Source organism: Myotis yumanensis, unplaced genomic scaffold (genome assembly GCF_028538775.1).
Source record: "Myotis yumanensis isolate MYYU_CA2020_CCGP unplaced genomic scaffold, mMyoYum1.0.hap1 SCAF_1, whole genome shotgun sequence".
NCBI lineage: Eukaryota > Metazoa > Chordata > Mammalia > Chiroptera > Vespertilionidae > Myotis > Myotis yumanensis.
In genome coordinates, this window is record NW_027223752.1 from 9,634,041 (window position 1) to 9,649,486 (window position 15,446).

At 55.5% G+C, this 15,446-nt stretch overlaps 1 protein-coding gene across 1 annotated transcript in view; it reads right to left on the reverse strand.

The window, feature by feature from the left end:
• Positions 1 to 753: 753 nt before the first annotated feature.
• Positions 754 to 15,446, reverse strand: part of LOC139009364 (ras and Rab interactor 3-like) — a 109,765-nt gene continuing 95,072 nt past the window's right edge. Inside the window, 3 exon segments of the mRNA XM_070413633.1 lie at positions 754 to 1,818; positions 3,298 to 3,461; positions 9,836 to 9,967. Of these exon segments, the coding sequence (XP_070269734.1) occupies positions 1,501 to 1,818; positions 3,298 to 3,461; positions 9,836 to 9,967 (614 nt within the window). The 3' untranslated portion in view covers positions 754 to 1,500.

Consider the following 15,446-nt stretch of genomic DNA (forward strand, 5'->3'; position numbering starts at 1 on the left):
GCCGGAGCACGTCCCACAGTTCACACGGGGCTGGCCCAGAGCCAGAGGCCTACAGGTCTGACTGGCTGGGGGAGCTGGTTGGTGCCCAGGAGTTTAATTCAGGGGGGTCCGGCCGACCCCCTTGGGGCAACCTGCTCAATGCTATCCACGTGAGCTTTGCTGTGTTCTCTGCTGTGTCCCAGGGCCTGACAGAGCAGGCACTCCACAAATACATATTTTTAATTAATGCGGAGGACACCCCTGAATGGTCCAAACCTGGTGGAGAAAGCAGACGAATCAACAGACAACTGCACTCTGATGGGATCTCTCTTGTGAGAGAGATGAGCCCAGGGGGCTGTGGGAACGTGGACAAGGTCTATCTGGCCAGTCTAAGAAATCAGAGAAGCCTTCCTGGAGGAGGTGGGCTTTGAAGACTGAATAGGAGTTTGACCAGGCAAAGACTTTAGGGAATGGGATTTCTGGGATAGGTAGCAGAAGCAGGAAGGTAAGAGACTGTTTGGAAAGCAATCCAGAGTTGGGAATGATGGGAACCAAGGATGGTGAGGAGGCAGGAGACGACCGGGCTGAGGGGCACACAGAGCTCTGAGGCTGAGGCTACATGGCAAATTCTCAAAAGATAGGGCCCTCGGTGGAAAGGAGGGAGTCTTCTGAACCCCTCCCGGGGAGGGAGTTAGGCTATTCATGGGCTGCCTGGCCGGCTGAGCAGAGTCCCAGCCCCTTGAGAAAAGGCGATACCATTTTCAAAAGGGCTTTTATTAAACTGTCCCCACACAGTGCCTCCTGCCGCAATGGCCACAGCCCTGGTGTCCGCCAGGGCAAGGGCCCTGTCAGTGTTCCTGTGTGCCCGAGGCTGGGCTCGTCCCTGGAGCAGAGGAGCTGCCCTTGTTTGGGGTCCCGATGCATGTCTGGCTGCTTCTAGAGGCGCTCAGAAGCTGCGGGAGAGACTGTGGGTGCTGGTAGCCGAGGGCAGGCTCTGGAGCAGGGAGGGGGGCCTGTCTCTTCAGCACACACCCTGAGAGATACTCTTAAGATCCTGGGCCTCCTATATACCCCAGTGCGCCCTGGGGCCCAGAGGGAATAGTCAGATTGGACGATGGTGCAGGAAGGCAGGGCCTGTGTGTGAACAGGGCCCGTCTTGAGCTCTTTTTGCTGCAGCTGGCAGAGCCTCAGTTTCCCTTTCTAACAGGTAACCTGGCCCCCCAGTGCTATGACTCTCCCTCAGGAAGCATGCTTGGCCACTGCTGCTTGTCATTTTCACAGCTGTCCTGCCGCGCTGGCCTCGGCATGCTCACTGGGTTGCAAGCACGTGTGACAGACGGGCATCCATGTTGGGTGTGTATGTGTGTGTGTGTGTGGTCAGACATGGGCTCCTGCTTGTATGAGGAGGTCCAGCTGAGTGTGAGCATGGGGCGTGAGCGAGTGTGACCCCAGTCTGCCCGCTTCTCGGCCCAGCCAGTCTCAGTAAACACTGCCACCGAGGGGGCTGCGGTGGCCCGGGCCTCACAGGAAGTTGGGCTCCCGCACCACGAGGCAGGGCGGGTCCCCGCTGCCCCCGCCGTCCAGGGGCCGGTACACGAAGTGGAAGTCGCGCTTGGGCTCGCTCCGCAGCAGGTAGCCCTTGATGTGGTGCGGCAGCGCCTCGTCCGCCAGCTGGAAGCAGCGCCCGTCCACCAGCACGAAGAGCCGGTGGTCCTGCGGGTGCAGCACCTCGAACTTCTCCGCGCACTGAGCGCACAGCGCCGTGGCCAGCGTGTCCGCCCGCGATGCCAGCGTCCGCGACTGCTGCTCCGGCTCCAGGTACGATACGCAGATGAAGTCCTGCGGGGTGAGACGGAGGGGGCTTGGTCACCAGCCGGCCACGCGCATCCTGTCTCCCCCCCACACCCCACGCAGGGGAGCTGGGTGGCCTTGGGCGAGACCTTTTCCCTCTCTGGGCCCCAGACTCCTCTCCGGAGAGAGAAGGGATGGTCGGACGGTCGCGAGGCTGCAGTCAGGGTACCCGTGGCCGACCCTGCTGTGCCACCTAAGGCAAGGCCCTCTGCACCCCGCCTCTCCGAGGGGATGACCCTGCAGGGTGAGTCAGTGGCTTGGTCTTGGCACCGAGGAGGGAGCACGCCCCCTGGCGGCCAGTACACGGCTCGCCATCATGTATGTATTCATCTGTCACTTCCTCATCATTTCAGCGGTCCTCCTGCACCCCAGGGGCAATGCAGGGCAGGGAGGGCGGCATAGATAAAACTGGAGGCAGGTCCCGGCCCCAGCAGCCCAGGGTCAGCTGGGACTAAGGCAGGCAGAACAGCTCAGGCCTTAGGGCTGGAAGAGCCTGGGGTGGGTCAAGCTGGAGACAGGGAAGTGGGGGGGGGGGGGGGCGGGGGGGGGGGGACTGGAGGGAAGGAAGAGGCTTGGTGGAAGCGGGAGGGGAGCTGGGCCTGAAAGGTGGAGGGTTTAGGCCAGGTAGAGAGGGGCAGGGCAGGGTGAGGCGATGCTTCTGCATGTGGCTGGGGATGGGGGGCAGCATAGGCGCATGAACAGACACACACACACACACACACACACACACACACACACACACCAATGGCACCTACACCTTCCCCACCAGCCTGGGAGGGAGGATCCTATGGTGGAAGGATGGGCCCTCCAGTCCCTGCTCTCACTCACTGTGTGACCCTGACCTCTGAGCCTCCATTTCCTCCACTGTAAAGTGGGAAAACACCAGCCCTTTGCAGTTCACACCATGGCTGCGAGGGAGGCCTCTTTCCCAAGCACCCAGAGGGCAGGTGGGAAGGGGTATGTGCGGGACTGCCCCTTGTGGACGGATGGTGACAGGGGTGCATACCAGGCGCTGTGTCAAGAGCGTCACTGGGATCGCCCTTTCTTCCCGGATGGGAAGCCCAGCTCACTCCTCCCATGGCAGTGGGGATGGCGTGTGTACAGTCTCCTCCCATGGCAGTGGGGATGGTGTGGGTACAGTCTCCTCCCATGGCAGTGGGGATGGTGTGGGTACAGTCTCCTCCCATGGCAGTGGGCATGGTGTGTGTACAGTCTCCTCCCATGGCAGTGGGGATGGTGTGGGTACAGTCTCCTCCCATGGCAGTGGGGATGGTGTGGGGCCTGGTCTCCCCTCCCCGGCAGTGGGGATGGTGTCTGGGACCTGGTCTCCCCTCCCTGGCGGTGGGGATGGTGTGGGTACAGTCTCCTCCCTGGCAGTGGGGATGGTGTGTGTGCCTGGTCTCCTCCCATGGCAGTGGGGATGGTGTGTGCGCCTGGTCTCCTCCCATCCCCTATCCCAGGCGTCACCTGCACGGAGGAGCGGGAGGCGCGGGCCTTGTTGAGCGTGCGCCGGCGCTCCCAGCGGTGGATGGAGTCCTGCACCTCCACGCTCAGCTGCCTGGTCACCGTGATCTTGTCGTAGTTCTTGATGTGCTCCAGGGCCCCATAGGTGGTGGTCAGATAGTAGGAACCTGCGGAGACAAGGGTGTGCGGGTTGACTAGGGCCGCCTGGGCCACCCACAAAGGGAGCCCCTCACTTTAGAGAGGAAGGAGGACTTTCATGGGGTTCCCTCCCACTTACCCGGCCTTTCCCCCAGCCCTGTAGGTACCGGGACAATGATTTTTGAGGTGAGGCTGATTCTCCTAGTGACCCACCCAAACTCCATCTTCTCGTTCTTCCTTACTAACTGACCTTTACCTTTTTGAGGGAAATAACAATCAGTAGAAAATGCTTACTGCCCTGACTCCCTTGCAACTCGGGGTAGAGAGCAGGAGATCCCGTTCTGGCTATTTAGATGTAAGTGGAAGTCCCTGGGTGGGGCAGACTCTGGGTTGGTGAGCACACAACAAAATGATGTATTAGAGAATTGTACACCCGAAGCCTATATAATTTTATTAACCAATGTTACCCCAATAAGTTCAATTAAAAAGAAAGAAAAGTAGCTTCTATTAATTTATATATATATATATATATATACACACACACACACACACACACTAGAGGCTTGGTGCATGAAATTCGTGTACTCAGGGGGGGTCTCTCAGCCCGGCCTGTGCTCTCTCGCAGTCCAGGAGCCCTCAGGGGGTGTCCAACCAATGGCTTAGGCCCGGGGGGAGCGGGCCTAAGCTAGCAGTCAGACATCCTTAGTGCTGCCACTGCTGCAGCACTTGACAGCTGTGAGCCCGGCTCAGGGTTTCTGGCTGAGCGGTGCTCCCCCTGTGGGAGTGGGCTGACCACCAGGGGGTTGCTCCTTCATTGAGTGTCTGCCCCCTGGTGGTCAGTGCGTATCATAGTAATCTGTTGTTCTGCTGTTCGGTTGATTTGCATATTAGCCTTTTATTATATAAGATATAAAAAAGGAGGAGACTCAGTTGATATGTCCCTTTGGGTTTTGCCCATTCCCTTCTTCCGACCTGGAACACAGACATAAGCCCTGAGACACAGCAGCTGTTTTGTGACCAGGAGTGAGAGGCACGTAGACAAAGGCTCATGCCCTAAGAACAAGGGAAAGAGCTGGGTCCACGCTTTCCTGATGGCAAGGCTAAAAACCACCGTCATGATCAGTTGCATACCCCACGACTTCTTGGTGCAAGAGACATACAGCCCTTTACTCTGATTTAAACCATTATTAGCTGCATCGTGAGTTATTTGCAGCTTAGAGCATCCCTAACTTCCACCGGATGAAGCTACATTTACCTACAAACTCTACAGCCAACATGAGAGAAGGCCACGCCCTGGCTAGGTTTGGTGGAGGTTATAATAAAGGGGTTATGGCCACAGGATCACACACCCTGTCATAGTAGGAAAGAGACATTAAAAAAAAAAAAAGTGTGCCAGGGCCGTGTAGAACTTGGCCTGGTGTCCCTTGTCAGAGAAGGGCCATGAGCCACTCATGGTCTCCTTTCTCCGTGAAGCAGGAAGCCTGCATGTGACCGGAGGCCTTTCCTGGTGCCTCCAACCCCATTGCCGGGAGTCCCTGTCCTCTAGTTGGCGCGCCTCGATGGTCCTGTTTCCCATCCGTGTCCCTGGCTGGGACCTGAGTGCCGTGGGCCGATGGAGAACAGTTCTGGAGGCAGAGCAGGATCTAGGTCTCTGCCCTGTGATCTCAGGTGAGTTAGTGCCCTCTCTACACCTGTTTCCTCAGCTGCACATCCCATAGTATCCACGTGAAAAGTAAATGAGATGATATACTAGTGGAACAGTACTTAGTAATGAGTAATGCACGGTGGGTGGGTAGGTGACCTAAGGGAGGTGCTCGCAGGAGAAGGGGAAGGAACCCCAAGTCCTTTAGCCATTCCTCTTGCTCACGTCCTGTTTTTTGTTTTTTGTTTTCACAGCCCAGGAGACCTCCCAGGCCACTTCCCTCTGTAGGATGCCATGCAGTACCACCGAGGGCCACTAGGTGGCAGGTGACACCAACCACAGTGAGGTTTGGAGCTGATCTCTCTGGGGAGAAAGTGTTGCCCTTTGAGGAGTAAAACTCACTGCCCCATTAAGATATTAGCCAGCTGTCAGCCGGCGTGGAGAGTGGACGTGGTGGATGAGTCCATGCGGCTGCTTTTGGGAGCGGTTTGGAACCTGAGCTGGCTCCAGCCAGGTGCCCCGCAGCTACCTGGGTCTCCTGTCCATCCCATGGTGGCAGGATGGTGGGAGCTGCAGGGAGGGGCTCACAGGGGGCTGGGGTCCCATCAGCCTAAGGCGTAGGACCTCTCGACTTCTCATCTCCCCAGCCTGTTCTACCCTGACCTCTCACACCTGATAGATAGGCTCGCTGCAGAGAAAATGGGACCCCATCACTTGTCCTTTGCCAAACTACAGCAGGCGGAACAGCTGGTGGGACAGCTGGCGGAACACGAAGGTCCCACAGTGCACAGACTCCGGAGCCCAGCTTGCGGGCTTTTTGTTGAACGCAGAACCGTGTGCTACTATGAACCGTGGAACACGAGAAGGCAGAGCCCAGCTCCACCGCTCCTTCTGCCCACGGCTATCTCTGCAGAACACAAAACTGCCCAGACAAGTGGAAAACCCCAAATCCAGCCCAGTGCCTTCACTTTCCTGAGCCAGAGAGGTTACACCACTTGCCCCAGGGCTCCAGCCAATCAGAGGCAGAACCGGGACCGAAATCCCGCCCCCACACGGCTCATTTTACTGCATCCTGTGCTACTTCTCCTCTGAGGTTCTAGCAACTGAAGTGCTCAAGACTGGGGACTCCCCGAGGGCGCCTGTGTCCAGGCATCTCTGAGCTCCGTGAGGACCAAGAGCAGGGACTGTCGGCACCCTCTTTACCTGCGCGCGGGGGCTTTGGCGATGGAGCACCCTGGGCACCACCGCCCAGCTAGGACGTGAGGGTGAAGCCGGGGAAATACAGTGTCTGTCCCTCATCCTTGGGCCCAGATACTTCCAGATGGGGCCTGATAGCTGGCAGACTTGAAGGGTGGGAGCCCCTGCCCAAGCTGGGGATCCCCAAGTCATCTCAGAACAGGAGGCTAATAGCTGTTGAGGCCTGGCCTGGGTGCTGCGACCTCCCGCCCTGGCTATCGGCCTAGGAACACGGATGCAGGGAGGCACCCATGCCAGCCATCCCACCTCCTGGTGTGTGCTGCATGGTGTGACATTTGTCCTCTGGCCCCCATGGGCAGGGTCTGACGCTGCTGTGTGTGTGGGGGGGGGGGGGGGGGGAGTGGGGGGGCAGGCTACTGGGAGGGGCAAGTGTAGCAGCCTGGCTAGGTTTATCCCACTTAATCTTTATTCCAGCAAACACCCCACAGATTTCTTCGAAATCCCCTCATAGGGCCAGAAGTGGGGTGAGGGTCTCTGGTTACTTAAGTCTGAAAGAGGGCAGGCTGCAGGGGATTGAGGCAGCCTTGGGTCAGAAACTATAAAGCATTTAAGGCCTTTCTGTATTTATTTGTACTTTCGTTTTTCTCAGGAACACACTGTAGCCCATAACAGACCAATGTTCCTGCCTGAAGGATATCACCTTTCCACCGGAACCCTGAAAGCGTCAGGAACAGGAAGAAGGACCCAGGAGGCCATGGCAGGATGGGGTGGGGGTGCAGGTCCATAAGGAGAGAGTAGTTGGGCCAAGGATGTCCCTGTCCTGCCCCTGCTCAGCCCCTGTGCCTGGCTTGGAGCCCCATTAGGAGTCCTGGTGGCCAGGGCGGGCTGGTCACTGCCGGAGAGTGAGCCAGTGCTGAGACCACCACAGAGCCTCCCTGCCTCACGCCATCCTTTGTCTCTAAGACTCGGTAACAGCCCCGTGGGTTTGGAAACAGTCCTTTCACAGAATTTTTAAATGATTTCTTTCCAGGAAGATGAGCAACATATGCTCACTGTGGAAAATTTGGAAAACAGAAAAAAAAGTAATGAGAAGATTCTCTGTGCTCAGCGACTCCCTTGGTCATCTGAGCCCTGTCCTGCCCGACCATCCTATCCCACCAGCCTTCTTCCTGTCTTCTCAACATCCACTAGATGTGACAGAACAGAATAAGGCATTCATTCATTTTCATGAGACTATCAGCTCACTACTCTTGCTTGCACTGCAACCCAAGTGCCTGGCAGGGGCCCTAAGCACATGAGTAGCTGCTAAATGAACAGATGAATGGGTGGGTGGATGGATGGATGGGGAGATGGGTGGGTAGGTATCTGGGTAGATGGATAGATGGATAGATGGGTAGGTGGATGGATAGATGGCTGGATGGCTGGATGGATAGATGGGTAGATAGATGGATGGGTTGGTGGATGGATTCATGGGTGGATGGGTGTGTGGGTAGATGGGTAGGTATCTAGGTAGGTAGATGGATGGGTGGGTAGAAGGATAGATGGGTCGATGGATGGATAGATGGGTGGATGGATGGGGGGGTGGATGGGTGGGTGGATGGGTGAGTGGGTGGATGGATGGGGATGGATGGATAGATGGGTGGGTGGATGGGTGAGTGGGTGGATAGATGGGTGGATGGGTAGATGGGGGGGTGGATGGATGGATGGATGGGTGGGTAGATGGGTGAGTGGGTGGATAGATGGGTGGGTGGGTGGATGGGTGAGTGGGTGGATAGATGGGTGGGTGGGTGGATGGGTGAGTGGGTGGATAGATGGGTGGGTGGATGGGTGAGTAGGTGGATAGATGGGTGGATGGGTAGATGGGGGGGTGGATGGATGGATGGATGGGTGGGTAGATGGGTGAGTGGGTGGATAGATGGGTGGGTGGGTGGATGGGTGAGTGGGTGGATAGATGGGTGGGTGGATGGGTGAGTAGGTGGATAGATGGGTGGATGGATGGGGGGTGGATGGATAGATGGGTGGGTGGATAGGTGAGTGGGTGGATAGATGGATGGATGGATGGGGGGTGGATGGATAGATGGGTGGGTGGATGGATGGGTGGGTGGATAGGTGAGTGGGTGGATAGATGGATGGATGGATGGATGGGGGGTGGATGGATAGATGGGTGGGTGGATAGATGGGTGGGTGGATGGGTGTGTGGGTGGATAGATGGGTGGGTGGATGGGTGAGTGGGTGGATAGATGGGTGGATGGGTGGATGGATGTACTGGGTGGCTGATAATCACTGCTGAAGGGGCCTGGCTTCTACTGAGTTCCTACACCCTCTGGGAGACAGGTTGTTCCAACTGCAGGGAAGTTTTAACTATGGAGGAGAGAAAAATAGATCTAGTGGTCCTAGGGCACAAACCAAAGTCACATGTGACAGTAAACGTCATGCTTTCCACGCTCCTCTGACCTTCCAAGAAATCACAGAAGCTGTTGCTCAGAGACCGATGGTTGCTAAAAATGCAAACAGATGCAAAGAGGGTCGGTTTAGCATAAAACCACAAAGCCCAAAGGGGCCACTTGGGGCCTGAGAGCCTTGTTTCACCCTTCGAGGCGGATGTGTTAGAGGACAATTCGGGGTCCCTCAGAGCTGATACCTGGGCAGGCTGCACCTCTGGGATTCTTGGCGGAGGCGTGGCTGAGGCTGAGTGGGTGGGAGGAATGGGAGGGAAGGAAGAAAGGGGAAGGAAAACTGAGGGGGTGTGGAGCAGACCACAGCCCTGCCATTTACTCATAGCCTTAACCTCCACCCACTGAGGACCTGGCCCAGGGCTGGCTGAGCAGGGGGCTGAGCGCCCACAGGGCCGCCCCAGCCTGGGAAATGACCATCGTTCCCCTCGCAGAAGCCCCATGGACACTGCAGCCTGCTCTTTTACACGACTAGCAGCTGCGGTTCCCCTTCTATTTTCTTGTTAATCCTCACCAGAGGATATTTTTTCCATTGATCTTTAGAAAGGGGAAGGGAGGGGTAGAGACAGAGAGAAACATCCATGTGAGAGAAACACATTGATTGGTTGCCTCCCGCACGCTCCCCAACCAGGGCCAGGGATCGAGCCTGCAACCGAGGTATGTGCCCTTCATCAAAATCAAACTCAAGACTCTTCAGTCTTTGGGCTGACGCTCTAACCATTGAGAAAAACCAGCTAGGGCTGTTCCCCATTCTTTATCTGGCTGGTTCCTATTCAATCTCCCATGCTCCGCTCAGGTGTGACCTCCTCCAGGAAGCCTTCTCTGACTGCACCGCCTGAGTAAACAAGCTCCTATACCCTCTGGGCTTCTCACCATTTCAGCATATGTCAAGCAGCAGTGACATGGTCCCTTGATTGGCCCAGTTCCCCTGCTAGTCCGTGAGCTCCACCAGCACAGGGTCTGTGTCGGGCTCTGTGCGGTGTCCCCAAAGCTCAGTGGAGTCTGACATCTAGGAGGTGCTCGCTGGACTGCCCAGTGTACCCCCCGCTGGGCTGGGTTGGGGGTGTGCAATAGGCCCCCGGGGCCCAGAGACCGCCCCAGAGTGACTCACCCTCCCCCAGCTGCAGGGCGGGGTCCATGAGCTCCATCATGTACTCCACGTTGAGAAGCATCTCCGTGAGGTTGCTGCGGGCCAGCACGTACATGAGCACGGGCAGGAAGTCGTCTGCCCCGTAGGGCTTCCCTGGGAGGAGGAAGGAGGCAGAAGGCGGTGAGTGAGAGGTTCTCCCTGTGAGCGGCCCCCTGCCCAGGGGGAGGGGCCGGTGGTTTTCTGGGCAGCGGGTGGTCACTGCTGGAAGAGGAACCTTCCCGCTCTCTTAGGACTCTCAGGACGGGGGCGACCCTGGAAGCAGACTTCAGGGGGGTGGCCTGTGACACAGTCCGGGCTTGGGAAGAAGGAACCGAGAAAGGTGCCCTCCGCCGGGGCGGGCAAGACCCAGGCCCTTCCTCTTTCCTGCCCTTCCCCTCAATGCCACTTGCTGCCTGACTGACTGGCAGTCAAGTTCACACCACGCGTCTCCACGGGCCCACCCAGAAGCACCTGCCTGTCTGACGTTGATGTCTTCTGGGAAGGCTCCCTGCACTCCCCCCCCCCCCCCTTTTTAGGTATTTTTAAAAATTCTTTATTGTTGAAAGTATTACATATGTCTCCTTTCCCCCTATTGACCTCTCCCCAGCCGTTCCCACCCCCAGCACACGCCCTCACCCCCCACTACTGTCTGTGTCCATGGGTTATGCTTATATGCATGCTTACAAGTCCTTTGGTTGATCTCTTACCCGCTCCCCTCTCTCATCCCCCAACCCCCTGCCTTCCCTCTGAAACCACACATCTCCCTCCATCTGCAAAACAGAAAGCCCTCCCTCAATCAGTGCTACCAGGCAGCAATTCCACCATTCCACGTTCATTCCTTGGGCTGAGGTGGCGCCCTTTCCAGAGGGTTTCCTTTAAAATGTACAGCCCTCCAAAAGGGAGCGCTCCTCCCTGCTGCTTATGCGGGAGATGTTCGCAGGGCGCGAGCCTCTCCGCAGGAACAGAGGCCTTGGGGAAGAGAAGCGGCTGGAAGGGGGGCCTTCCCAGTTGGGCTCTGAAGACTGACCATATGGCAACACAAAAATCAGAGGTGGGACCCGGAGGGCGAGGATTCCTCCTGGAGCTCCCCGTTGGTCTCTTAGCCTGAATACAGGTGCCCTGGGGACCAGGACCACTTGGCAGGGCAGCTTTGCACAGTGAGGAACAGCCACTGGGCTCCCCAACTCCCTTCTCGCCTCCTCTCACTAAAGGGCTCGGAGGACAAAGGCCTCCAGACTCAGAGCTACCAGGCCTGGGCATGGCCCCAGAGGGTCATCCAGGGCTGCTGCCCGCTGTGTCTTGGGAGAGATGAATAATCAGTTCAAATACACACCAGGCAATCTACACTTCTCTCAAAAAGGTAGTTCTACTTGGCATGTTTTACCAAAGGTTTAGGTGGCCCATCAGGAAATACATGATAAAACAGTAAAAATCTACAATAAAAATGTAAACATCAGGGCAAACATAGATTCCAAGAGGAATTGTGCATCATGGGAAAAAGCAAACACACGCATAAGCAAGAAGTCACACAACTGCTCCTTTGGAGCCACCAATCTGGCTTTTGAGTTTCCTGGTGGCCAAAGTGAAAAGGGAAACACAATCAGCTACATTCTTCTCAGTGTCCCTGAGAAAATACACCTGTTTCTTGGGGGGCGGGGGGGTGGTTAGGGGGGCAGGGAAACCAAGTTATTTTTCTAAGCCTGAGGACAAAAATGAAATGTTCACATGTGGCTTCATTTAGGGCAGTGGTTTTCAACCTTCCTAATGCCGTGACCTGTTAATACAGTTCCTCATGTTGTGGTGACTCCCAACCATAAAATTATTTTCGTTGCTACTTCACAACTGTAATTTTGCTACTGTTATGAATTGTAATGTAAATATCTGATATGCAGGATATATTTTCATTGTTACAAATTGAACATAAAACATAGTGATTAATCACGAAAGCAATATGTAATTATATATGTGTTTTCCGATGGTCTTAGGTGATCCCTGTGAAAGGGTCGTTCGACCCCCAAGCGGGTCGCGACCCACAGGTTGAGAACCGCTGCTTTAGGGGGACATGGTTGTGTGTTCCCATAGCACACATGAGGACAGGTTTCAATTAGTGATTCATTTCGTTGCCTCAAGGCACGCACCTCCAGGGAGGAAAGCAAATTTCCCAGTTGACTGTGTATGTGCACATCATTCCTCACAGCAATCACACAGAGTGGGTATTTTGCCCGCCTTCCTGAAGAAGAGACTGAGGCTCAGAGAGCTTAAGTGACTCTCCCTTGGCCACACACCTTATGAAGTTGTGAGAGGGACAGTGAGTGGTGTAGAGCCAGGCCTCTGGCTGCAGGCCCAGGTTCAAATCCCAGCTCTCCCATTCACTAGCTGCAAACCCGGGGACAGTCCTGCCCTCCTCTAATCTGGGCAGAGAGGCTGGAGAAGGAGGTGGAGATTTGAGAGTTAAATGAAACCACGTCAGCGGTCAGTGCTTTATTGGGCCACAGCGGGGCCTGTGGCAACAGGAACATGTGTGCTCCGACAGCTACTTATCAAAATATCCCCTCGTATTTTGAACCCAAGTGGAAGAAGTTAATGAAAAAACACAACTGCATGTCAAACCCTGGTTAAACATCTGCCTGCATGCCATTGTCAGGCTCCACAAACTCACACGAGCCCAGGAAGTCACCAGCTGATTGGAAATGTCTGTTCCTGTTGTACAGTCACACGGGCCACACAACAGACAACACCCTGCCTTTGCTTAAAAAGGCTGATGTTTTTGTTCATCACAGATTTTTGTGCACTAATTTTTATTTTTTAAAATACTGAGTTAAACGATTACTCATCTTAACATTTGACCCAGTAATTCCACTCCCGGTTGCACACCCGAGAGAAATGTTCACACACAGACTTGTACTCACACGGTCATAGCAACATCGTTCATAAAAGCCCAAAGGCGGAAAACAGCAAAAATATTTATCGGCTGGTGAGCGAACAGACAAAATGTGGTCGATCCAGACAATGGGACACCCGCTGGCCATAAAAAGAACACACTACCGGTACATGCTCCGACACCGATGAACCTTGAAATCATTACGCTACATGAAAGGAGCAATCCCCGAAGACCACGTGTTGCACGTATTGTATGATTCCATTCATATGAAATGCCCAGGATCAGCAAATCCAGGGAGACAGAAGTGGACTAGTGGTTGCCAGGCACTGGGGGAGGAGGGGATGGGGAGTGACTACTAATGGGTTCGGAGTTTCTTTCAAAAAAAGACAGGAGCTCAGTGTTGAATATCCCAGCCCCTCTGGGGATCGCACCCCGAGAAGCACGAACCAGCACCGCCTCAGTGGGCTCTGCGTGGACACGGGTGTCTCCATAGTTCCACTCATCCTTGTTTGCTTTCCAGAGAAAGGTGTGCCTGTGGCCTGCCTTCCTGGCCACGCTCAGGTTTATTTTTTCTTCTTTTTTCCTGGCCCAACTCAGTTTTTATAGCTGCAACATGGGGCCAGCAACACCGGCCCTGATGGTCTTTCAGGTTTTCAAGAGAAAAAAATGAGGAAAATAATACGAACGCGATTTGGAGCCCATAAAGTGCCACGGAAAGGTGAGCTCTTACCGACACCCATGTTTTGTTTTCTCGGGTGGCCCCAGTTTTTCTGCCTATAAAATGAACAGGCTGAAGGGGCTGGTAGCACAGCACTGATCAGCAGAGGCAGGCAGACCCCCCTCAAGTCCCAGCACACCGCTACCTAGCTGTGTGACCTTGGGCTAATGGCTTTACGTCTCTGAGCCTGCGTTTCCAGTCACCGGTGAACTGACACAGAGAACATGATATCCCAGGGGGTTTTGGTGAGAATCCTATGGGCCGCTTTCCATGGAGGGCTCCCACCATGCTCCCATGGAAGCACCCGCTACAGAACATTCGCGATGCAGCTCGGTGCTGCGAGGCTCTCTGAAGATTTGTTCCAAGGCTCCCGCGCCCTCCCGGCACAGAATCGGCCCGTGCGGGAGAAAGCCTTCCCATAAACCTCTAGGAGCCAGGACATGACTAATCGGTTCCCAGGGAAAGGCTGTTTTGTGCCAGAGGTTGTTTTCCATGGTGATAATGGAATGATTAGAATCCTGGCATCCAGGAGACTTGTTTCTTGTTTGAGTTATGAGTTAGGAACAAGGGGAGTCAGGCAGCAGGAATGTGAGGCAAAGCCCACCTGTGCCTTTGGAATTCACTGGCGCTCACGTGTGGATTTGGGCTGACGGAATTTCTACTCCGGCTCCAAGGACATCGTCTTCTGGGGTGTTCTATGAATAACGCACCGAGGGGTCCAGTCAGGAACGTCATTTGCTTTCGAGCCCTGGTTCTCCAGCAGGGGGACTTTACCCCCGAGGGCCCGTGTGGCAATATCTGGAGTCGCTTTTTTGGTTGTCACCACTAGAGTGATGGTCCCCCTGGCGTCGAGGCCAGGGATGCTGCTACACATCTTACGGTGCAAGGACAGCCCCCCGCCGAACAGAATTACTCAGCCCCTAACTGTCTCTAGTGCCAAGATGGGAAACCCAGCTGGAGGGACAGTGACTTTCAGCCAAAAGGGTGGTCCAGCTGGGGCCCAGGTTTGAGGACTTAGAGATGGGGGAGGGGGACGGGAGGAAGCCCTCCAGACTGTGGCTCTGTGCTCTGTGGGATTGGAGAGTCCTTTGCCCCTTTCTCTTTCTTCTCTTCTTGAGAATCTTGGCTGACCCGGTGCATCAGAGGCGGGCTTTGGGGCGCATCTCCTTGATTCCCACCACGTTGTATTCAGCCACCCGCTGCAGGGGACTCCTGCATCTGTCCCTCCACCTACCCATGAGCAACTCTCTGTCGCCCCAGTACACAGAGCATGGCACAGTGCTGGGCATGGCACGGTGCTGGAGGAATGAATGGGTGAATGAATGAATGAATGAATGGGTGATGGATGACTGCCGAGCTCCCAGCAAGACCTCAGAGCTGGTGACTTGGCACCAACTCAGATAAGCCTTTACAGAGACTCCACGAGTCCTTCCCCATTGGGGGCCAAGCCAGGGTGTGCGTCATCTGTTCCTGGAAACCAGCCCTTACTGAGGCCTCCCATTTCCATCAAGGAACCCATCCCCCCGCCCCCAAGTGCTGAGATGCAAGGCCTGGGAGTCCCCCTTTTCTTCTGGGGCCCTCTCTCCCCTGTGGCCAGCGGTGTCTTCCTCCTCACTGCCTCCTTTGCTCACCCTTTGCTTTCCCAGCCCCACTCTCTAAGGCTGCCCCCCAGCAGGCTCTCTGTCCTATGATCTACTCTGTCTACCAACTTATCTTGAGTTACAGCTCCGATCATGCTACGTCTCTTCACAAGAACCATCAATGGCTCCCCACTGCTTAGGGAATGAAGTCCAGATCTCTTACCCTGATGTTCAAGGCCTTCTGCAATTGGGCCCACAGACACCTGTCCCACGTGAATGACCCTCCTCTCCTCCAGCCACATGGCCTAGTCGATGGCCTCTATGCAAGTCACCTGCATTCCTGCCCCTTGGTTTTCGCCACTCACCCACCTGGCAAGCCCTCCCCTTTCCTTCCAAAGGCCGTGCCTCCGTCTC